Consider the following 23,964-nt stretch of genomic DNA (forward strand, 5'->3'; position numbering starts at 1 on the left):
TAGTTCCATGTTCCTCATCCTCTCCCTTGCCTCCAACCTTGGTCTTTTGCATGTTTCTTTTTAGCATGTTTCTCCCCTGCTTCTGTTTTAATTGGCATTTTTGAAATAGATCTTAGTAGCTGTTTTCTATTTTGATTTCCTTCCTCTCTCGTTTTTTTCCTGAAGGAGTTACAATATATCCTTTTACCCACCTGACCTATAAAAATAAAATCCCCCCCACTCTCACTTTTAGTACGTATGATGAAAAAGCATGAGATCACTGAGATTTTTTTATAGATCAAACCTAGCAGCATTTCCAAATTAAATCGGGTGGTGAGATGTAATTTTAATGTGGGCCTCTTATCTAAAAATAAGAAATATTTTTTCATTATTAATAGAACCAGCCTGTGTAAAGTGAGTTGGTTGTAACTGCTAGGTTCCTGTAGAATTACTGTCCAAATTGTGGGTGGATGAAGCAGTGGTTAAGGATTCGCAGTACCCCCTTAAGAGATTTTGCAAGTCTTTCTGTAATGTTTTGTTTTTCTTCAAACTTTTCAGACTTTTCTCCGGAGCGAAGATATCTAAATCCCAACATTTTGTTTTGGCTAATATTTAGCGCTAACTCTAATCTAGAGTAGAGTGGATGGCGCTGTGGGTAAAAGCCTCAGCTCCTAGGGCTTGCCGATTGAAAGATCGCGGTTCGAATCCCCGCGGCGGGGTGCGCTCCTATTGTTCGGTCCCAGCGCCTGCCAACCTAGCAGTTCGAAAGCACCCCCGGGGGCAAGTAGATAAATAGGGACCGCTTACTAGCGGGAAGGTAAACGGTGTTCCGTGTGCGGCTCTGGCTCGCCAGAGCAGCGATGTCACGCTGGCCACGTGACCCGGAAGTGTCTCTGGACAGCGCTGGCCCCCGGCCTCTTGAGTGAGATGGGCGCACAACCCTAGAGTCTGTCAAGACTGGCCCGTATGGGCAGGGGTACCTTTACCTTTACTAATCTAGAGTCCTGTCAATTTTGGCCACCATCTTCAGTCACCCAAGGTTTAGGAATCACATTCAGTATTGCCTAGGACTTCCATATGTCCTGGATTAGGCCCCACCCCCCCAAAAGCCCCTCTAGATCTTCACTTTTTGAAATATGGCAACCCCAGTATTGCCACAACAAAATATATTTTAGGTTGGGTTTGTTAGGGTGTCTTGCAAGACCTTAATGATCTTGATTCTGGCAATGGTTTTGGTTTCATGATAATTTTTGTCGATTTATTGTCCCATTTTTTGTGGATTGTTGTTAGGTGCACCACTTAGGCGTGACGAGTTCCCGTCTCCCCCATGGAAATAAAGACACAGGACACAAGAATTCAGGTTAATGGGTTGAATTAGACCACAACTTTATTGATTACAGGAATTGAGCGGTATTGGCTTAGGCATTGGTTCTAACAACTAACCGGCTTCATGGCCGGTAAGGGTTAACCACCAGCGGGAGGAGTCCTGCTGAGGCACGTCAATTAGGACCTCCCCCCGGTGTCACCGTGTGGGGGCGTGCCATGGGCCCACACCTCCTTAGGCTTAGGACAAGGCCACGCCCCCCGGAATCCTTTACCGGACTACTCTTTGCTTGGGGAAGGTGATGGCGCTCATTCCCCCCCATTCATCTGCATGACAATAATAGTACCCCCACCAATGCCTAACCGCCAATACCGAGGAGTTGTGACGGTTTGCTACGAGGTAGGTGAAAACCAAATGGCCGGTGCCAATCTGCCATTTGGAAAAATTCCTACCAGGCCCCTTAATGGCGACCACAGAAGTTCATAGCAACATCAAAGAACCTAGCCTAAAGGGTGGGAAGGGTGGGAAAACCCGATCAGCTGCGGTGAAGGAAAGAGGAGGAGCCTCGGCCGCGGCAGACCTAAATAGGCAAGGCCACGCCCCCGGAGCCAGCCGATTGGCTGGCCCTGGGTATGACGCGGCTGAGGATTCCCTCTGCTATTGCGTGGGCTGGAGCCAGCCCCCGTGAGTTTGGGGAAGGGGTGTGAAGCCCGCAACCCCACCTCCTCCTTATCTCAGAAGTGGCTTTATGTGACCACTTAGGAATGTATAGAAATGTCTTGAATAAATAAAGGCAGTAGAGCAAGAAATTCCTTCTGCCACTCACCAAAATAGGGGTGTTATGGATTCATAACACCGTTTCATGCTATGAGCCCAGCCTTTCTGCAAGAGTCTGGCAGCAGCCCAGAGATTCACGAGGCAGTTGGGTGGATGCTTTTTCATAAGCTCTGAGAGTCCTTAGTCCACCCTGTTAATGGTTGGTTTGCATCTTGAATCCATATATGCTGTAGAGGATATGCTCTCTAAATTCCAACATTCTGCTCAGCATCATTTCAGATTTGTCTCTGCGTTTTCCCCCTCCTTGCCCCCTCCCTTATTTCATTTTGACGTATTTTGCTCAAGTTGGCGGAGGTTTTTTGTTTTTTTTAAAACCACTCTTTTTCACACTGCAAATGTTTTAACATGGCAAAGATGAAAATAGTCAGAAGAACTTGTGAGATTGTGATTTCAGTGTCATATTCCCCCCCCCCCCCGAAGTAGACTGAGATTGTAGGAAACAGAGACCCAAATGCTAGTTGAATGAAAAGAAAAATATTTCATCAATAAATTACAGTTCTGTAGACATATAAATATGCTAAGTTCAGGCACTGATCCAGTGCCATCTTGTTATGCTAACCAAACTGCTTTGATCTAGGGAAAATATTTAAACAGGGCTTGTGTATGCTATAATTTGAAGAGAGTGCAGAAAAGGTGCAGATTCTGGTACTGGGTTTGGTGTAGGCTTCATTCAGCTTCCTTATATTCTCCTTCCTTTATTTTAAAGCTATTATTTCTATCCTATTTTAGCACAAAGAAGCTGCTGAAATCTCAGAAGTCAGAGGGTGGTGGCTACATTTTCCTTTGGTGGTTTCTAATATTACCAGCACCACTTTCTTCCAAGCATAACTAGAAATATGCAAAATATGAAAACTGAGGAAGATTATGCAAAATAAGAAATTGTGCAGATTTGTATAATTTATGCACTTAATTGTGGGGTGGTGGTGCAGAATACGGATTTCCAGACACAGATGCAGATTTAAACTTTTTAGTGCTGAGTATGCACAAACCTCCATTTAAACTTCAGGTACACACACACACATATATGGACGCAGGTGGCGCTGTGGGTTAAACCACAGAGCCTAAGACTTGCCGATCGGAAGGTCAGCGGTTCGAATCCCCGCGATGGAGTGAGCTCCCATTGCTCGGTCCCTGCTCCTGCCAACCTAGCAGTTCGAAAGCACATCAAAGTGCAAGTAGATAAATAGGTACCTCTCCGGCGGGAAGGTAAACGGCGTTTCCGTGCACTGCTCTGGTTCGCCAGAAGCGGCTTAGTCATGCTGGCCACATGACCCGGAAGCTCTACACCGGCTCCCATGGCCAATAAAGCGAGATGAGTGTCCCAACCCCAGAGTCGGTCACGGCTGGACCTAATGGTCAGGGGTCCCTTTACATACATACATACATACATACATACATGTGTGTGCGTGCCAGCATTCTTTATGGAGAATTTAAGAGCACTTATGATGATGCCACACATAACTAAAAGGTGCAGTGAGTAAGACACGAATCAGCCTTGATAGTGGGCAGATTGTTGAGCCTCCCGAAGGTGCTAATTATAATTCCCCGCAACCTTAACAAGCCACAGTACCCCAAAATTCTTGATAGCTCCCAATTGACTTTAACGGTAAAGTGTTTATGCCGCCTTCGTCACTGGACTAAGTGTTGAGCACGCTACTTTATGGAAGTGAGTCGTGGGCAACATACGCCCTCCAGGAGCGATGCCTCAATGCCTTCCACGTGCGCTGTGTCAGGGAGATTTGGGGCATCGCATGGCAGGGCAGAATCTCAAACAATGATGTGCTCTCCCAAGCAGGGGCGTCTTACCCATAGAGACTAGTGGTGCAGGGCGCCAGGGCAACAAGTTCTGGAGGGTGCCAGGGAAGAGGCAGAGGGTGGAAGCGGCACCTCCTAGTATCAGTTTGCTGCCCTCGCTCGCCTCCACCATGCACCGCAAAGCAGCACCACACCCAGAGCCTCCGTCTGCCGTGGCCACTGTGGCACAAAGTGCCCAGCTGAGCCAGGAGACACTGCGTCCAGCCTCTGCCTCTTACCCGCCGGAGGAGCTGTCCTCCAGCCGCTGCTCGCCTCCTCCAGCCCCACTGGCAGCGCCGTCCTTTCTAAAAAACTCTGGAAAACAGGGGGTGGGGGCCCCCGGAAGGGGGCTTTGCACCATGGCATCGGATATGCTTAAGACAGCCCTGCTCCCAAGCCCAGATCCACAGCATGTTTGCATTCCTGTCTCAGTGACATCTACACTGGCTTGGTTATGTCTACAGAATGGGAGATGTCAGGCCTTTCTGCCAGGTGAAGGGTTGCAGTCCTGTAGACATGCAAGTTTTTTTTGTGGTGTCCACAAAATGCCGGCCCATCACACCCCCACCCCCACCCCTATTTAGTCTGGGTTTTCTCTTTCTGGGGAAGATCAGAAAACTTAAGACCTGTTGCAGACGACCTGTTTGCAGATTACGCACCCTCTCTGAGGCTTAAGTTTTGTTCTTCACAACCTTTTCATGGTACCCCATCGTTCATTGTTCAAGCTGAAGTTTTATGGGGTCAGCTTTCCTTTTCTCAGACTCAATCAATAGGGAAAGCATGAAAACCTTAAGGTGGAGGGCTAGAATGGTGTGGGAGTATATTTTCCTTTCTGACTTGAGGGCTTTTGCCATTCATTCCACCAGCACGGACCAGCCAGGCGTTTCCTTCTCACCCCTGCTGGATTTCATTCTGTCCCATCAGGATCTGAGCGCCACCTTTCAGCTCTCAGACTTTGCCCCAAGGCTCTATATAGGTCTGGTAGCCCTGACTTTTGGACCCCACTCTGCTTCCTTGAATGGCATCGGAAAACTGCCAACTCTCTCATTCCCATCTCCACCCCCCGTGCCTTTGCTTTAAGGCTGTAGTTACCATTCAAGGGAAGAGGTGAGATCTGCAGAATTAGAGACAGTGGTTGGTGACATTAGAACCAATTAAGCAAAGCACATCTTCTTAGAGCTCTGGGCATCTTTGACTTAATTAGACCCCCAGGTCAGCAAGCACTGAAGCTTGTGCCCAGTTGAGATCAATGGAACTCCGTTTGTGCCTAAGTAGGGCACATGCGCTGCTCATTTGCACACCAACTGTGCTGTGGCATCAGAGGGAAGCTATCAGTGCTGATGATGACTACCAGTGTCTTAAAAAAAGGACATCTGGATCTACCTTCACCCCAGATTCAGCCATCCCCACCAATATTTCACAGAAGGAAAGGGAGACACATTGATGAACAGAAAGTTTCTTGTTGTTGTTGTTGTTGTTGTTGTTCTCCTTCTTCTTCTTCTTCTTCTTCTTCTTCTTCTTCTTCTTCTTCTTCTTCTTCTTCCTCTTCTTCTCCTTCTTCTTCTTCCTCTTCTTCTCCTTCTCCTTCTTCTTCTTCTTCTTCTTCTTCTTCTTCTTCTTCTTCTTCTTCTTCTTCTTCTTCTTCTTCCTCGATCACTCGTAGCCAAGTAAGATTGTCTTCCATAAACATGGTTTTAACAATGAGTCTGTAAGTGACTGCGAAGGCCCATTCTGGATCCACACGTCCTTCCACAGAGGGGACATTGGTTCCCGGGTTGGAGTTGATCACGGTGTGGATTTGCCAAGCTTGCCTTCCTCTTAGCACTCCTGTTCTCACACCCAAGACCACACTGTTACAGCAGCTGGTGGCAACCTGATGTCCTTCAGGTGTACCGTGCTACAACTCCCAACACCCTCTGCCAGGCCAAAACATCTGCAGGGGGTGTATGTCAGGCTGGCAGAGACTGCCCTAAGTTGTGCATTTCTGAAAGGATTCTGAGTAAATAATTTCCTCTCTTAAATTTAAGAATTACAGAATGTTGAATCTCACAGGGGATCTGGTTATGCTTAATTATAGAGCAGGCTGAGTTACAGCTAGCTCACATACAGTCAGCAAGATTTGCTGTGGCCTCTTGCAGATGACCTGTTTATTGAGCATTCATCCGGATAGCGTTCGTAAGTATGGAAGGTGCTTCACATACATTATCCTTTTGTAATCGTCTGACAGACCAGCAAAGAAAGTCAGTATTATTATCCCAATATCGCTGAGAGAGAGTCGCATGTGCACAACCACTTTTTTGAGTTCATGATTACATAGGTGAGATTTGATCCAGGGATTTGTTGAGTCATAGCTCAGTTCATCAGCATTGCATTGCACCAGCTCAAATTCAAAATTCAAACTCATATTCTGAACTTGAAATGTTACCTCCAAAACATGAGTCATTTTTAGTGCCGTCCGATATGTCTTATTGGAAGTAGGTCCCATTGAGTTCCATAGGCTTTATTCCCAACAGGATTTGTAGGCTTCAAACATGACTGAGAGCCAGTGTGGTGTAGTGGTTAAGAGCGGTAGTCACGTAATCTAGTGAACCGGGTTCGCGTCTCCGCTCCTCCACATGCAGCTGCTGGGTGACCTTGGGCCAGTCAAACTTCTTTGAAGTCTCTCAGCCCCACTCACCTCACAGAGTGTTTGTTGTGGGGGAGGAAGGGAAAGGAGATTGTTAGCCGCTTTGAGACTCCTGAAGGGGAGTGAAAGGCGGGATATCAAATCCAAACTCTTCTTCTTCCTCCTCATAAGCTTCCAGCTGCCAAATACGTTCTACACCATCTTTCCAATGTTGTCAGATGACGTTGCAGGCCAACTCTCAGATACTTTTAGCTGTTAATACTATTGCTTATCAGCTATCAGATAGTGACATAAAATACAATGGGATGTGAAATACAGGTATCAAATACGCTGGAAGCGGCTATCAAATATTATGAGTATTCAGAGAACAACTGGAGAATACCGTATTTTTCGCTCTATAAGACGCACCAGACCACAAGTTTTTGGAGGAGGAAAACAAGAAAAAAAATATTCTGAATCCCAGAAGCCAGAACAGCAAGAGGGATTGCTGCGCAGCGAAAGCAGCAATCCCTCTTGCTGTTCTGGCTTCTGGGATAGCTGCGCAGCCTGCATTCTCTCCATAAGACGCACACACATTTCCCCTTACTTCTTAGGAGGGAATAGTGAGTCTTATAGAGCAAAAAATATGGTATTTTAGAGATGAACCAAAGATTCTTCAGAGCAACATTTTTCTGAATTCATGAGGTGGGGATGAAAGAGGGAAGTGAAAACTGCTGTCTAGTTGGGGAGGAACTCTTAGCATTTTGGAGCAAAGGGCTCACTGGGAGTGGCGGCTGTGTTTTTCCTCTCTTAAACGTTGATCCACCATGGCAAACAGTGCCAGAGCTCCAAATCCTGTGAGTCACCACGTCCCCCTGTGCTGCCTGTTCAAATGATGGCTGCCGCATCAAGTAGGGACATTCTAGGATGGCGGAAAAGAAAGGTGGGGATCTCGGGAGTCGTCACCTGGTACTCGATCTCAGAAGTAAAAGGCAAATTCTGTGATCCATGACATGATAACTACTGATGATAATAACCACTAATAGCCCAATCCCAGGCACAGTTAGGTGCGCCCATTCCCCTGAAAACAATGGCTTAAGTGCCACTAACTCGACATAGAACCAGGCCGCCAGTCTTGGCTGTGTGCCTATCTGACACAGGCTCTCTCTATAATCCGGTGTGTCATATAATTAAAGATTGTGGGAGGTAGGAACGAGAGCCAAAGAGGCCCTTGAATACAAAAATCCTATTTGGAAGCTATTTGGACTGAAGCCAGAGGTAGCAAATATCCAGTTCCCCTCCCTGTGCTGCCTGATCCTGGTGTTTCCCTTCTCAGGATTATTCTCATTTGTTTGTTACTCAGGTGGTGGTTACATTTTGGTTTTGTTTTGGTTTTGAAAATCCGAACGTGGAAATGATTTGTTGGGGAATGGAGAAATCCTAACTGGCTGGTATAGGCACGGATATGAGAGTTTTAGGAGCTGTCATGCACCGGAAGAATCATTATGGGACGGAACATCTCAGGATATGGGTCGTGTGTTATGATGACTGGATGTTCCCATTTGATGTTTGGGAAAAACCTAACCACTCCCTACACATGGAAATCTCCCAAGTCAAACTTGTTTTCTTTTGAAGCGGAGGAATCTTCCAAATGACTTGGGTTGAAGATATCTTAAGAAACAACTTCCTCCCATAATTATCTCTCGAGATCCATTGAAGTTGTTTTCTCAGGCTTCGTTTTGCTGAGATGGTAAATCGTGTCCTCCCTTAAAGAGGGCACGTGTTGTGGTGAGACCTGGAGACTGACCTCCTGTGTTGTGGGTGGGTTGGATTGGTCAGCCACAACACCCGATTGGTAGGTCCCTCATTGTTGAGTTCAATCTGGCCAATGGGACACAGTCCAAACCATTTAAGGGACCTATTTATGCTCATGCACATGACCTAGAGCTTCCTCTTTCGGCTTGTGCATTTGGAACACCCACCCACCTCTTCCTAATTTTAGGGCATTGTGTGATTGACCTTGCTATGCCGTTGTGTGTCGTCTGCTGTTAGGACAGGGGCATGGCAGGAATTTCCCCACTTGGCTGATTGGCTGTTGCCATTTGGGTTTTGCCTGTCGCGTAGCAAATCGTCACAACTTGTAAGGCTGTGGATAGGCACTGGTTCAGGTGATAGGGATGGGTGAATGCACTTGTTGTCCCTATGTGAAGGGTATTTCATTAAAGGAATCCAGGGACTCAACTGGTTTGGTCAACCCCCATGAAAGGGTTGTGCCCATGCCTGAGTCCAGGGGGACATCTGGGTGGTGAACATAGTCTGTTCCCAGCTTTTCGCCTACCCAGGTGTTCACTCTTGGCTGACCTATGCTGGTGCCCTGGGTCAGCGCTGCCTGCAAGCGTGCAGGTTTCTTATTCCTTACCAATTTTCTCATACTCCATCAATCCATCTTTGAAAGAGGACTTCTTCTGGATCTGCATCCACATGGATTGCTTCTCTATAATCTTTTCCCCAGCCCACTCCTCTCCATATTTTGTGACATGCATAATCCACCCACCACAAAGAGTCACACTTTATTGTATTAATCATCGTCAGCTTTTATCTGCTCTTAGCTCAATTGTATCCTATTCTGTAGCTGGATTGTGAACAAAATCACTTCTGACATTGTTTCGAAATTATCCTTCTTAGCTGTATTTTTAAGTGTGGCTCAAAACACAGGTTCCAAGGCCGGGCCTTTAATTGGTTTCTAGTTAAATGGGAAAGGACTGTGTGGGGCAGGCTTCAGATTTGAACCTTTTCCCAAGGACTATGGGCCATCTATGCAGACAACAAAACAATTGTTTCTCAGCCAGCTACATCTACATATTTTTTCAAGTGAAAGTGTATTGGCCTTCCTGACTTTCTATACATGGAAATGCCTGAGACATTTCTCAGGTCCTGTGCTCTCAGTTTCTGTTCTACATTACAAGCATCAGTCTGCTGTATGGTTTCGCTCTCCAAAACGAAACAAAACATTTTGTAATAAAGTTGCTTTTGTTATACATCCTGTGCTTCCTTCTCTTCATGATACTTCATGACACTTCTCATAGAAGTCTGCATAAACTGGCCACCTTTCTTTCTGGAAAAAAGGCACCCATAGGACCCCAATCTGGAACGTGTGGCCTGTTGAGAGGAGTGCTGTGTTGCCCCTTGCCCACCTCCCTTGCCCACTGTCGTGGGTTGGCAACGGTACAGGACAAATCCCCCTGCAAGTTATTTAGCTCCTGGCCAAGGACCTGGCTTTCTGCATGTTAAGGAAATGTAGGGTTGCCATACATCCAGGAATTCCTCAATGTCCTCAATGTGGGGTCCTAATGCCCATCTGGGGGTATTTTACATTTTAAAGCAAATCTCCTGGATTTGGGGTTTAAATTTGTGTGTGTGTGCATGCAGGCAGCTCTGGTTCAGGCTCTGGCATAGGCAACCCGGGCTCTGGCTCTGGCATGGGCGGTTTGGGCTCAGCGTCGGCAGAGGGGCTATTGGGTGATTGCTCAACACGTTTTTGTGCCTGGATTTTCCCCTCTTGCCGCATGGCATCCCTAGGAAATGTCTCTATGCACGCTTTAAGTATCTGTGGTCATTCCAAGGGGCAACCTTGGCTTAGTGTAAACTCATGAGCTCCTGGAAATGGGCTCGCGGGCACTTCGCTCTTTCCTGAGCCTTTTCGGTACTGCGTTGTAGCTTAGCACCTAGCCCAAACCCAGCTTTGCAGTTCAGCTCTCCCAAGCTAACCAAGAGGCAAAAACCAAGAGCAAACCTTGGTTAGAGCTCATGGTTAGTCTGGAGAGGGCTAAACCAGGAGCTCATAGAATCATAGAATCATAGAGTTGGAATAAACCACAAGGGCCATCGAGTCCAACCCCCTGCCAAGCAGGAAACACCATCAGAGCACTCCTGACATATGGTTGTCAAGCCTCTGCTTAAAGACCTCCAAAGAAGGAGACTCCACCACACTCCTTGGCAGCAAATTCCACTGTCGAACAGCTCTTACTGTCAGGAAGTTCTTCCTAATGTTTAGGTGGAATCTTCTTTCTTGTAGTTTGGATCCATTGCTCCGTGTCCGCTTCTCTGGAGCAGCAGAAAACAACCTTTCTCCCTCCTCTATATGACATCCTTTTATATGTTCAGCCAACTTTTTAAGTCACACCTTGGTTTAGCATGGTGCAACAGCAAAAGGGACTGGTGAGGAGCAAACCCGCTGTGAGCCTGGCTGCTTATCTGTTTGTGCTAAACCACGCCTTGGTTTAATGTGCTGGGTGAACCAGGAATATGCAAATGTACCATTTGCATTATAGTTCTGAACATCAAGGAAAAGGGATTACAACTTGGTAAATTTATTTTCATGGCAGAAATATTTGTGGTAGAAAGTATAGGTAAAGTTGCCAACAGGTGGCAAGTGGCTTCAGGGATATGATTTAGGGAGGGATGTAGGGTAAGGTTACCAGACATCCCTGTTTCCTGGGGACAGTCCCCGGATTTACAAAAACCCATCTATTTAGTAGGAAGTTTAAAAGTGTCCCCGTATTCATTGAAAAAAATCTGGCAACCTTAATGTACGGCAGTTGTTTCCACCTGGATGCTTCAGACCACGTACAATTGATTTTTGTGAGAATCACATTTGTGTCTGGTTGTTTTGAAATAACCACAAGAATGCTTTAAAAAATACACTTGTTTTGCCGTTTCATTTTGAGTAGCCGTGTTAATTTTTGGTTATTGATATTATCAGTTTCATACTTTCAAGCATATCTTTATGACCATGAAGGTTAGAAACTTGCTGAACAAATTTTTGGAAGCTGTATTCATGAGTCAAGTGCCACAGTTCGTGGCTGTCTGGGATTCCCATGGACTTAGAGCACACTGCACAAACACACACACACACACACACACACACACACACACAGCCCTGCTTGTATGGAGCTTTTGGCAAGCGTTTTCAGCAAAGGCCAACTGACAAGAACCTCAGCCACAGTCAAATTTCTGGTTAACCTAATGATGGATGGACTAACTATACCTTTCCTTTTTCCCCTTTCAAATTTGTCATAATAAACAGGAGGAGAAGAGGGGGAACAAATCTGTTGCCACAGCTTCTTCGGTTGATGTGAAAGAGTTTCTCCTGTCTTGGTATCCAAGGAAACGGAACTCTTGTTTCTGAACAGAGCCAGATTTTTATCCAACTGTATACTGCGGAGAGGGAAATAATAATAAGAAGAAATAAAGGTGGTTAATTGCCCAGCAAGGGAGACATAGCCAAGAGCTGTGCTGGCCTGTAATTAGGTGAATTAGTAGAACAATGACCCAATTTTCTCTGGTTTCTGGACGGCTGCGCAAAACTCAGAAAGGCTGCTTCCTATCTCTGCCTGACTCTGCTGGCAGAGACTCTTTTTGAATCTGGCAGATGTGACTTCCCTACATTTCTCATAAGCACCCTTTTGGCAGAATGTCACCATGTCATATGATGACACCTGGAAGCCTACATTGCATCCGTAGTCTAGAAGGTCTTCCAGGGCAGGAAAATCTGCAGCTCTTGGTCAACTGCACTGCACTCTGGGTGTATCCAGACCAGTCAGTATTTTGTGGGAGGAATTCAAGCATGTACTAGAATTTTAGGTAAAGGTAAAGGCACCCCTGACCATTAGGTCCAGTCGCTGGTGACTCTGGGGTTGCGGCGCTCATCTCGCTTTATTGGGCGAGGGAGCTGGCATACAGCTTCCAGGTCATGTGGCCAGCATGACTAAGCCGCTTCTGGCGAACCAGAGCAGCACACGGAAACACCGTTTATCTTCCCATCGGAGAGGTACCTATTTATCTACTTGCACTTTGATGTGCTTTCGAACTGCTAGGTTGGCAGGAACTAGACTTTTAGGTTTGTTCAATTAAAGGGAATCAACATGCTCTGCTGTCCCTGCACAATAAATCCACTTATTTAAATAGCAGATTTTTTTTTTTTTTTGCAGTTTGGAAAGTGATGAGAAAATGCATTGAAAAGTGTGGGGTGAATGAATCAAAGACCTTTGGAATGATGCAGTTATAAAAAGAGATTCGTTAGGAAGCAGGCCTGGTGGCAAGATTTATGATCGAGGGGGAGGAGACCATGGTTTTGTTATGATATCGGATTGTGAGTTTGACCTGGCAGAACCCCTAAGAAGTTTGAGGAGAGTATGACAGGCCTGTGGATTAATGGGCAGACTTTGAGAATGTTTTGTACGGAAGTGTTGAAATGGCGTCTGTCTGTTCGAATATGGCTCTTGGAGGAATGGGAAATCAACACAGGATATAACAAGTCAGTTTTCAACCTGCTTGTGGAGACTATCAGAGGTCACAAAGAAAGGAATATATGATAATAACAAGAAGATGAAGAAAATAATAAAGAGAAGATTGGGCAGAACTGTGAATATGAAAGCAGCGGCAAGAGAGATGATTGGATCCCTTTCTGAGCTCGAAGCATGGGTACCCCCAACAAAAATCTAAAAATTTGGCTTTGTAATTTGGAATTAATGTGATTTGATTAGTGTGTTAATAAAAAATATATTAAAAAAGAAAAGAAAAGTGTGGGGTGAATGATTAGTGGGAAGAATCGTGAGCACCCTGCAAGCAAGTCAGGATGAATGCTGATTGTCATATATCTAAGCAAATCAGAACAAGATGTTCAATAAAGACAGGAAGTTGTCTAAACTCTGTGTAAGCTTTGTGCAAGCAAACTGAGATAATGCTGACTTCTAAGGTTGTCCAGAGGAGCTGCCTCTGTAGCTAGTCCTGCCTTTATAAAGGGTTCAGAAGCTTTTGCTGGTGCAGAACATCAGCAGAAGACTGCATACACATCCCTCTAGAGCATTTTATGCAAGTGATCCAGCATTCATGCTATCTCTCTGTTGTCTTGGAGGCAGTGCCAGATTTACGTATAAGCTAAACAATCTATAGCTTAGGGCCCCACTCTCTTGGGAGCCCCCCAAAAAATTAAAGGAAAAAACACACTGGATGTACCAAAATATAAGATAAAAACAAATAAAATAAAACCGACATACAGCAACAATGTTTTGTGTTGTGTAGGCTCCTATGATGTAAGTAATTGGCCCCGCCTGCTAGCCTGATCCCTAAAATATCACTGGTTTGCTCATTTCTATATACAGTGGTACCTTGGTTCTCAAACTTAATCTGTTCCGAACGTCTGTTCCAAAACCAAAGCGTTCCAAAACCAAGGCACGCTTTCCCATAGAAAGTAATGCAAAACGGATTAATCCGCTCCAGACTTTTAAAACCAATCCCTAAAACATTGTATTTCACTATTAATATACTTCTTCTTAATTGTATTACAGTTCAACAATTACTTTGATAAAATGCATATTTTGTTATGTGCAGATGGCTTTAGATACCTATTAGGGCCATAAATTACCATGTAGCATATATTCAACACAAAAAGCAGCGACAATTTGTTGTTGACAAAAGACAGCTGGACACATAAAGGGCCCCATTACCTTCAATAGCTTAGGGCCTCATCAAACCTAAATCTGGCCCTGCTTGGAGGCACAGTTCAAGATGCTTGAGTCCTGACACTCAGACACATTTAGGGTTCAATACAAAGGGGTGGTGTCAGGGAACCGCCATCGGCTCAGGGGGGAGAGGGGAAAAGCCGAATGGATTACAGAGAGCCCCCAAAGATCATGGGAAGCAGCTCCTCCTCAGTGGAGGAGAGTAACCACGCCTCCAGTGGAGAGGAGCTTCAGGGCTCGGAGGAGGCGAGGCGGTGCCAGGACACCTTGCCTGGGCAAAGCGGGGAGGAGAGAGGTCCTCTGTTACCCACGCCCTCCTTGCGCAGTAAGCTTTCGCGCAGAGAGGGGAGGCACAGACTGGGCATCAAGAAACTACTTTGCTGGGGAAGGTTTAAGGACCGCCCACTCACGGATCCTGCCAGTGAATGAGCCAGCCATGGGAGAGTGACGCTCTGGACAGATAAAGTTTATTTTGGCATCAAAAGCAAGGCTTCACAGCCGAGCAGGGAGCAACCCCTTGGAACCCTAACAGGTGGCTTTAGAGGTGAAATGAAAAATGATATATGCTCTTGTTCCCATGTCATCCCGTACTTTGTGTGTGTGTGTGTGTGTGTGTGTGTGTGTGTGTGTGTTTACACCCTACCCTGTTTCTACAGATATTACTGGCCTTTTTTCTGTGGCTTATCTTCACTGCTCCCGTCCTCTGAATGAGCTTCAGTCTCTGGGACCTGTTTGCCAACCTGGCAGAGTTTGGTCCTCATCACAGCTGTTGTGACTTCTGCCCACTTCCCTTTTGCTAAACTCCTCCTGGCGGATCACTGCTGCTTGTTTACTGGCTTGTGACGTTGATGTCTTAAAGGAGCATGCACCTTCTGATTTGAAGAATATTAATCTTGAGAAGTTGTCGCTTGTTACCTGGGGAGAGACTTCTGCCTTCCCTGGGCTGTCTCCTCGTAGGATTGATTGTGCCCTGAGGGAAGATTAAATTGATGCCATAAAGAAAAGTAGCAATTTTGAAGAGCAACGTCTCGACTGGTTTGGGAGCCTAGGATATAATTACACAGGACGGCAAATGGACTGGCACAATTCTGTAGTGGCCTGGTGGTGGAAGGCTACTGTAATTGAGTATACCTGGTCCACAGAATTGGGTTTCTTACTCTTGTTCCACTTGGTGTCCCTTAATGACCCTCAGCAAAATTGTCATCTGCACATTGCTTCTGCTCTCCCCTGAATACTCTGACCTTTGAAGCAGAGGATCGGTATGTTGTTCAGTGCAGAGGAATGAGATACAGATGTTCTGGAACAATTCCAGAGGCAATTCCAGAGGCATGATTTGGCAAGTTTTGCCATCCTCACTTCACATGGTGCACTGAGGAGATCAGAAGCATTTTGATAGATTCCTCATATATATATATATATATATATATATATATATATATATATATATATATAATATATATATGTAAATGTATACAGTGGTGCCTCGTAAGACGAAATTAATTCGTTCTGCGAGTCACTTCGTCTAGCGGTTTTTTCGTCTTGCGAAGCAACCCTATTAGCGGCTTAGCGGCTATTAGCGGTATTAGCGGCTATTAAAGGCTTAAGGGATTAGGGGATTAGCTGCTAAAAGGCTATTAGCGGTTTAGCGGCTTAGAAAAAGGGGGTGGGGAGCGAAAAAAAATCTCAAGACTCGCAAGACATTTTCATCTTGCGAAGCAAGCTCATAGGGAAATTCGTCCTGCGAAGCGCATTGAAAAACGGAAAACCCTTTCGTCTAGCGGGTTTTCCATCTTGCGAGGCATTCGTCTTGCGGGGCACCACTGTATATATATGTGTGTGTGTGTGTGTGTGTGTGTGTATATATATATATATATATATAATTCCCAACAATCATAACATATTTTCTTACCTTATACAATGTTTTGGACAGTTGGAATGGACCCTGAGGACCATATAGTCCAGCTCCCTGCAATGTAGGGATCTCAACTAAAGCATCCATGACAGATGGCCATCCAACCCCTGCTTAAAAACCTCCAAGGAAGGTCCACCACCTTCCAAGGGAGTCTGTTCCACTGCCAAACAGCTCTTACTGCCAGAAAACACTTCCTGGTGTTTAGTTGGAATCTCCTTTCTTGTAGCTTGAAGGTTCGGGTCCTAAACTCCAGAGCAGGAGAAAACAAGTGTGGTCCATCTTCCATGTGACAGCCCTTGAGATAGTTGAAGATGGCTGTCGCATCTCCTCTCAGTTTCCTCTTATCTAGGCTAAGCCTACCCAGTTCCCCCATAAGGTTTGCTTTCCAAACTTTTAGTCACCCTTCTTTGTACAGGTTCCAGGACTCCAAGTGGGATCTGGCCAAGGCAGAGCAGTGCTATTATTTCCCTTGATCTGGACACTATATGGAACACTAGTTTCTCTTAGGCGATTCTTGTTCATCAACATTGTATGACTCAAAAAGGGAGTCCAATTTTTCAGAGCCCTACAGCACGGTCTTATGCATATCTACTCAGAAATAAATCCCCCTGCGATTTAGAAGGCCTTACTCAAGTGTGTTACTCAGACATACTTTTCTTCCAACATGCTTGAACTGTCTGCATAACATCTTTATAGCTTTTACATAACTACCGTGTCTCATCATATAATTGGCTACGCACAAATTTGTTGCTATTAGCAAATGAATGAAAAGACTTTTTGCAAACACAACATTACATATCTTTCCGACCACCGTTCAGCATTAATTTTTGGAATAAAATAGACTTTCTCCACATCATTTCCAATAAACCCCATTACCTTTTTTTACATATATATCTAATTTACACTGGTTATATACCATTTATTCAATAATCTTATCTTTAACTTCCTAGAGAGAAGCACTCTCAATAATGGAGCCCTCCTTCATGAGTTCTGTTTCTTAATCCTGCTCCCTTTTAATGTACTAACAAACCCATAAACACTGTACAGTTCTGAAATCCAACCTTTATAATATATTACAGCTCAATTCTACACATTGTCTACTCAGAGTAAGACCTGTTGGGTTCAGTGGGATTTATTCCCTATTAATAGTAATGATTGATTGATTAAATCCTTCACCCATAGATCTCAGGGCAGTTCACAAAAAAGATTAAAAAAAAACACAAAATACATAATACATAATAAAAAACAATGACAATAACACTGTGTGGGGATTGTTGTGCATGTAAAGGTTTGTTCATAATCAAACCCCCACCTGCAGCTCAAACACAGGTGCAACCCCCCCATCAAGTCCCTTTTTACCTTGTTAAAATGTGTGTGAACATGATGAACATTCTCATTCGCAGATTTTATGAGTTTTCTTTGCTTAGCTTTACATGCAAGTTTGCATATGTTACAAATTCTCCCCGATCAATAACGTCTAAAAATGTGTTTAATCAGCAATCTGTTCTTGTATGCATTTCTCCCTTGATCTAAAATGAAGAATAAATATAAAACTAATAGATAAACGTTGACACTGGAGAAATCCATGTATTCAACAAAGATTTCCATCTTCTCTGTATTATAAGTGAATTTTTGAATCAAATTTGGAGCTCCTCTTTTGAGGGTACAATCGAAGGGAAGTAAAAGGAAGAAAGAAAAAGGCTCGTTAAGAGTTGCAAAATTTTCCAGGTGGCTTCTGGACATTCCTAACATCTGCCAGCAGCCCCGGTGCGCATTAACTAAGAGGGGTAAAGGAATGGACACAACAACTGGCTGAGTTTGAAAATGACCACAACTTTATGGATTTCAGATGTAGGTAAAGCCCTATGCAACTCCTTGAGGGGCAGTATTTCAATATGAGTAGGAAAATGAGAGTACCCCAAAACTTAAAAAAAATATATAAAAAAGCACTGCTCGGTCAAAAGCCCTGGGGAGGATGGAATGGGAGTTTGTCTATAACAACACAGTTACTGCTACTGTCCCTTCCAGAACAGGAAGGAAGGAAAGGAACAGAATGGAAAAATGAAAGAAGATGGCACTTTTGGCACTGCTAATGAGCCCCACCCCTGAGAAACTGTGGGGTGATTTCTCCCTCCCTAGAGAAATTTTGTGAATTTCTCTGCCCACAAATAAGATGGGGATTTTTTTTGAGGCTATTCCCGCATGGCTCCCTGTACCTTTTGACCTGCCCCAGAAACTCTATTGAGATGCCTGCCTGATAAAGGGAGTGAGAGTGGCAAGGACACAGACACAAGGGCCTTTTCAGTGGTGGCCCCACAATTGCGGGATGTGATTCTCTGGGCATCAGGACAGCTCTATCACTTTCAGGTTTGAAACTAAATTTAGAGGCCCCTATCTTAGAGGCCTACCTCTTTGTTGCAAACTTCAGCAGCTAATTAGTTGTGAGTGCCAAACCAATATCTCTGGCTGGTTTTGATAATTTTATATTTGTCAAAACTTGGTTTCGGCAGTGTTTTGAAATATTTTGAGGCTTTTGGAGTGTTCTAATAAGGTGCTAAATTGTGTTCTATTCTATGACACGTGGATCGCGAATTGCTCTGGGTTTGTTTGTTTTTCTTGAAAAGGAGGATGAGACTTTATGAAACAACTACATAAAACAAAACTCTAGGGCGCATCGTTTCCCAGCCAGCAGTTGTCCCCCCCCCCCTTTTGTTAAAATACAGAATTGAAAGTTGTACTTCCCATGGCTGCTTTTCATGTTTTTTGTGTTTTTTAACAGTGCAAAGAATGTGGTGTGCATTTGACCCTAAATTTTAACAGTTGGGGAGCCAGCAGAGGGAGTGTATAGAGACTGTGGCGTAGCGTGGGTTGTCAGCACCCGGGGCAAGGCAAGTAATTTGCGCCTCCGTGGATTTTAGCAGGGGGCAGAGAGCTGCGAGTGCGAGCGCCCCCCCAGATGTTGCGCCCGGTGCGGCCGGCCCCCCCTGCACCCCCCACGCTACGCCACTGTATAGAGAGAAGGGGAAGAGAGAGGCCAGCCTAAAATATCTTTTTTAAAAAGAGTCATCATTATGATCAGATGCAGTAACAATTGGTACTTAAGCTCTGCCTTGGCTTGGGATGAAGACAGGTAGTGCCAGAGGCTTTGCGGAACAGGGGGAGCACAGCCCTGTTTCTCTCTTTTCCTGGAGAGAGCTCTGAGGCCTGGGAGGTCACACTGTCCATGCCCCCCACCCCACCCTCATCTCCCAGTTCAAGTCCCCCCTAGTGCAGAGGAACCGGTCGAGTCCGTGAGTGCTGGTACGGATGCAAGGCTGGCTGGATCAGGCTGAGCTGGAAAATGTGAGTCTCAGCACCAGTGTGCATCTTTTAATTGCTGCTCAGCTTAAGGATGCTAAGTTTAGACCGAGAAATGGCTGTTGACTCACAGCGGAGGGTAAGGTGCACCAGTTCCGGCTGTCAGGTGCCTGGTGTGCGGAACGCCCCCTCCTGCAAGCAGGCAGGCAGGCAGGCAGGCATATGTGCATTGCCCGAGATCTATGTTTAGTAACTTTTCTTCTTGTTTGTCTCCAGCATCCTCGCCACAGCAGGGACCCATTTCAACACCCATGTGGACCTGAGGACGCTGCGGGCAGTGCGAGTGCTCAGACCCTTGAAGCTTGTCTCAGGCATTCCTAGTAAGCATCTTGTTTCTCCCCATCCCTCCCTCCCTCCCTCCTCCTGCTTCCTAGCTGAGCAGCATTGGTGTTTACAGCGTGAATCCTTCATTTCCCGCTGTGCTGTTCGCAGAAGTGCCTTACGCAGCCAGGGGGAATTGCTGCAGCAGATGATGTGCAGGAAAGTCCGGGGTTCACACATTCTGGGATGTTGCATATGGGGTGATTGCTAAAAACTGGGTTCCCAGTTCTCATGAACCTGAGCCCCTCGGAGGAGCCTGGTGGATGCAGGAAAGGCCACCTGGCAGGCCAGGAAAAAAATAAAATACCGTATTTTTCGCTCTATAGGACGCACCGGATCATAGGAGGGGGAGAACGGGGGGGGGGGGAATTCTCCTCCTCTCTACTCAGCGCCCCTTCAGCAAAGCGGCAGGAGAAACAGAGCCCCTTCCATTTCTCCTCCCGCTTCTCTGAAGGGGCGCTGTGCAGAGAGGGAAAACTGTGCAACGCCTCTCCAGCGAAGCGAAGCCTGGAGAGCAAGAGGGATCGGTGTGCACCGACCCCTCTCGCTCTCCAGGCTTCAGGTGGCTATCCGCAAGCCTTCGGAGCGCAGCAGGAGTTCCTGCCATGCTCCAAAGGCTTGCAGATAGCTGCCTGAAGCCCCTGGAGCGCAGTGGGGGTTCCCTGCGCTCCGGGGGCTTCAGTGAAAGCAATGTGAAGCCTCCAAGCACGGGGGGAGCTCTCCCTCTGCACTTCGGAGGCTTCGCGTAGCTATTGCTGAAGCCAAGGAGCCTGCATTCGCTCCATAGGACACCCACACATTTCCCCTTCATTTTTGGAGGGGGAAAAGTGCGTCCCATAGAGCGAAAAATACGGTAATCCTGGCTGAAGAGTAGGTGGGCTCCCACACTGGCTATGCCAACTAGTTCAGGGATGAAGTCTGAGAGACATGGGGCTGGAGCATACAGCAAACACACTTTATCAGGCCTGGCTCTGGAGATACTATGCTGAGAATGCTATTTTCGTTTGTCCGGAGTGTGCATATCATCACCTCATGAGCCCCGTGGTGTGTATTACCCTGTCAAGTGGAGAGAACATCACCATGCCTTGATCCACTTGATCAGAAATCTTGGAAAGCAGGGGAGTGCCACGTCTTAGTGGTCAAGACATTGCTACCAGCTCCAGTGGGCTGGGGGAAGTGAATACATGGGGGAGGCAGTTGCAGAAGCCAGCAAGTGAATGAGCAGGCTGGTGTTGTTTGCTGAACTCTCCATCTTCTGTTTAAAAAACACCGCTTGGTTGGGCTGAAGAGCCAGGTCAGAGTTTTCATGGGCGTGCTTCGAATTCCATAATTTATAAAACCACCGCTGAGTCAGCAGTCTGTGAGACAACCTGAAGATTGTGACGCTGCCTGGCTTGTTTGCACAAGCATCTTTCTCTTGCGCAAATACCTTTGTTGCATGGCACATCCATTGCCTCCTGCATCCCATAAGATGCTCTTAAGGGTGGTTCTGGTGGATAGCCCTTCCTTCTGCTAATGATTGTCCCATTTCTACCAATTCTGTGATGTGCTTCCAGACCAGCACCTACTTTACTTTGATTCCCTCAGGCTTTAGCACTGTAGTAGCTAGCTTTCCAGACAAGATTTTTTGTAACCGCTTCAGTCTTTGGGCTTATCCACATTACCTTTTCCACTGCTCTTTCTGGGCATGGTCTGCACTTCAAAGCTCTGTCCCTGAGCACCCTTTATTTTTGCTCCGGAGCTTTTCCAGCAAAAAACCCACACTCTTTAAAGCTGGATTGAAGCAAATGGCAATATGCAGAAAACCCGAATGTGGGGAAAGCTCTGGGGCAAAAGACATGGAGTTTTAAAGCATGGAACTATGCCTGGAAAGTGCAGGGCAAAGGGGAAGTGGAGATAAGCCTTATATTAATAATAATAATAATAATAATAATAATAATAATAATAATAATAATAATAATATAATAAATTTTATTTATACCCCGCCCTCCCCAGCCGAAGCTGGGCTCAGGGCGGCTAACAACAATCAAAATAATCCAACATTCTAAAAACCTTTCATTATAAAAATTAATTAAAATCAAATTGACTTCTTCATATTGTAATGGCTCCTTCTCCTTCTCCTTCTCCTTCTCCTTCTCCTTCTCCTTCTCCTTCTCCTTCTCCTTCTCCTTCTCCTTCTCCTTCTCCTTCTCCTTCCATCCCTCCCTCCAGAACTCCTAATGGTAGGAGAGGAATATTGTCCCAACCGCATCTGGCAATGGCACTTCTATTTTTAATTGCGTTCTCCCCCTTTCTCTTCATCAAGGTTTACAGATTGTGCTCAAATCCATCATGAAGGCAATGGTCCCTCTTCTGCAGATCGGTCTCCTCCTCTTTTTCGCCATCCTGATGTTTGCCATCATTGGCCTGGAGTTCTACAGTGGAAAGCTTCACCGGGCTTGCTACGTAAACAATTCAGGTGAGGAATGTTGCATATCGCCTCTCCTTTTCCAGCTTAGTTCTAGCCTTTGACTTCTCAGGTGCCACCATGGCAAACACAGGAAGCCACCAGGGGCTTCCAGGGTGGCTACCAAGGCACCGATTCACCCTACGGCATGTGGCTCCTCCTCCAGTTGCATCTTGGTGCCATTGCTGGCAGGAGGATGCTTCGATTTTCCTTTCCTACCACAACAGGAGGAGGAGGTGAAGGAGTTGGCCACTGGAATCGCACCATGCTTGCCTCTCTGCTTTTTGGACATTTGGGGGGGGGGATGCGGACCCCACCCAAAAAATGTTGCTGGGGGGGCAAAAGGGCTTGGCCCCCAGGAGCTAGCGCCCCTTCCCCAGACCTCCACCCCAAAAGGCTCAAGAAGATAACAACAGAAACATTGCTCGTGATAATAATAAAAAATAATAACTTATTATTTATACCCCACCCATCTGGCTCAGTTTCCCTAGCCACTGTGGACAGCTCCCAACAGAATATTAAAAATACGATAAAACATTAAACATTTAAACTTCCCTAAGGGCTGCCTTCAAATGTCTACTAAAAGTCAGATAGTCTGATGGGAGGGTGTTCCACAGGGTGGGCGCCACTACTGAGAAGGCCCTCTGCCTGGTTCCCTGTAACCTCACTTCTCGCAGTGAGGGAACTGCCAGAAGGCCCTTGGAGCTGGTTCTCAGTGTCCGGGCTGAACGATGGGGGTGGAGATGCTCCTTCAGGTATACAGGACCAAGGCCATTTAGGGCTGTAAAGGTCAGCATCAACACTTTGAGTTGTGCTTGGAAATGTACTGGGAGCCAATGTAGGTCTTTCAAGACCAGTGTTATGTGATCCAAGTGGCCACTCCCAGTCACCAGTCTCACTGCTGCATTCTGTGTTAGTTGTAGTTTTCTGATCACCTTCAAAGGTAACCCCATGTAGAGTGCATTGCAGTAGGGCAAGTGGGAGATAACTAGAGCAAAGCCAAATAAAAGTTCATCAAATTGAAATCCTCATGGAAATATCCTTACTCTTTGCTGACCTCACCCTAAAACATACGCATGCACACACAGTTTGGAGTTTTATGCCAGATTTCCCAACACCAAAAACGACTACAAGAGGAGAGGATTTTGCTTTGGGAGTTGTAGGTGTTTTGCAGCGAGGTGCATGGATATTTGCAAGGCAGCCCTGATAACTTCAGGACAAAAACACTAACTGAATCATTTTGTGATGAGAGGGTGGGGGAGAAATGGAAGGATCCTGAGTTGTTGTAACACCTCCCCACCCAGCACCACCCAGTGGAAACCAGAATACTGTTGAAAACCAAATCACTGCCAGATGGCAGCTGTGGTTGTAAGGTTTTGGGTTTCTAAGGCAAGGGGGTTATGAGAACGGATATTTTAAATGCACAGATTCAGAAGCATAAATCACTTACTCTGCTGAATCCTCACATTTTGTGCAGGGTGTGTGTGTGTGTGTAATATAGAATTTGCAACACTCTAGTGCCCCGCTCGAATGTGGCAAAGAACCTGAACCCAAGGAGATGTTGGGTGAAGCTAGTTGGATAGTTGTTGGCTCAGCTCTTATTTGCACCCACTGAGTTCTTTGGGGAAAGTAATGGTGAGACCATGTGAGGAGGATCAATACTTAGTCTCTCCTGCAAGCAACTGGAAGTCTCTAGGAGCAATTAGGCAGTTTTAACCCACCCACCTCAAGAGTCCTCCTGGGTGCATTGCAGTTGGGGATAATGCACAATGAGAGCCAAATTCTGGTGCTGCGGAGGCCCAGCCTCCTGCAGAGAGTGGATGCAGTGTGTATCCATGTGTGCTAACCACACAGAGATGCACTGTG

The 23,964-nt window shown here is 45.9% G+C and overlaps 1 protein-coding gene across 2 annotated transcripts in view; it reads left to right on the top strand.

Annotated features, from left to right (window-relative positions):
- The window catches only part of CACNA1E (calcium voltage-gated channel subunit alpha1 E), a 444,647-nt gene that overhangs the window by 210,660 nt on the left and 210,023 nt on the right, over positions 1–23,964 (top strand). For both annotated transcript variants that reach the window (XM_083445434.1, XM_083445435.1), the window contains exons 6-7: positions 19,548–19,651; positions 21,958–22,110. In XM_083445434.1, coding sequence (XP_083301560.1) covers positions 19,548–19,651; positions 21,958–22,110 — 257 coding nt within the window. The remainder of the gene's footprint in view (positions 1–19,547; positions 19,652–21,957; positions 22,111–23,964) is intronic.

Source organism: Podarcis tiliguerta (genome assembly GCF_965153285.1).
Source record: "Podarcis tiliguerta genome assembly, chromosome: 6".
Taxonomy (NCBI): domain Eukaryota; kingdom Metazoa; phylum Chordata; class Lepidosauria; order Squamata; family Lacertidae; genus Podarcis; species Podarcis tiliguerta.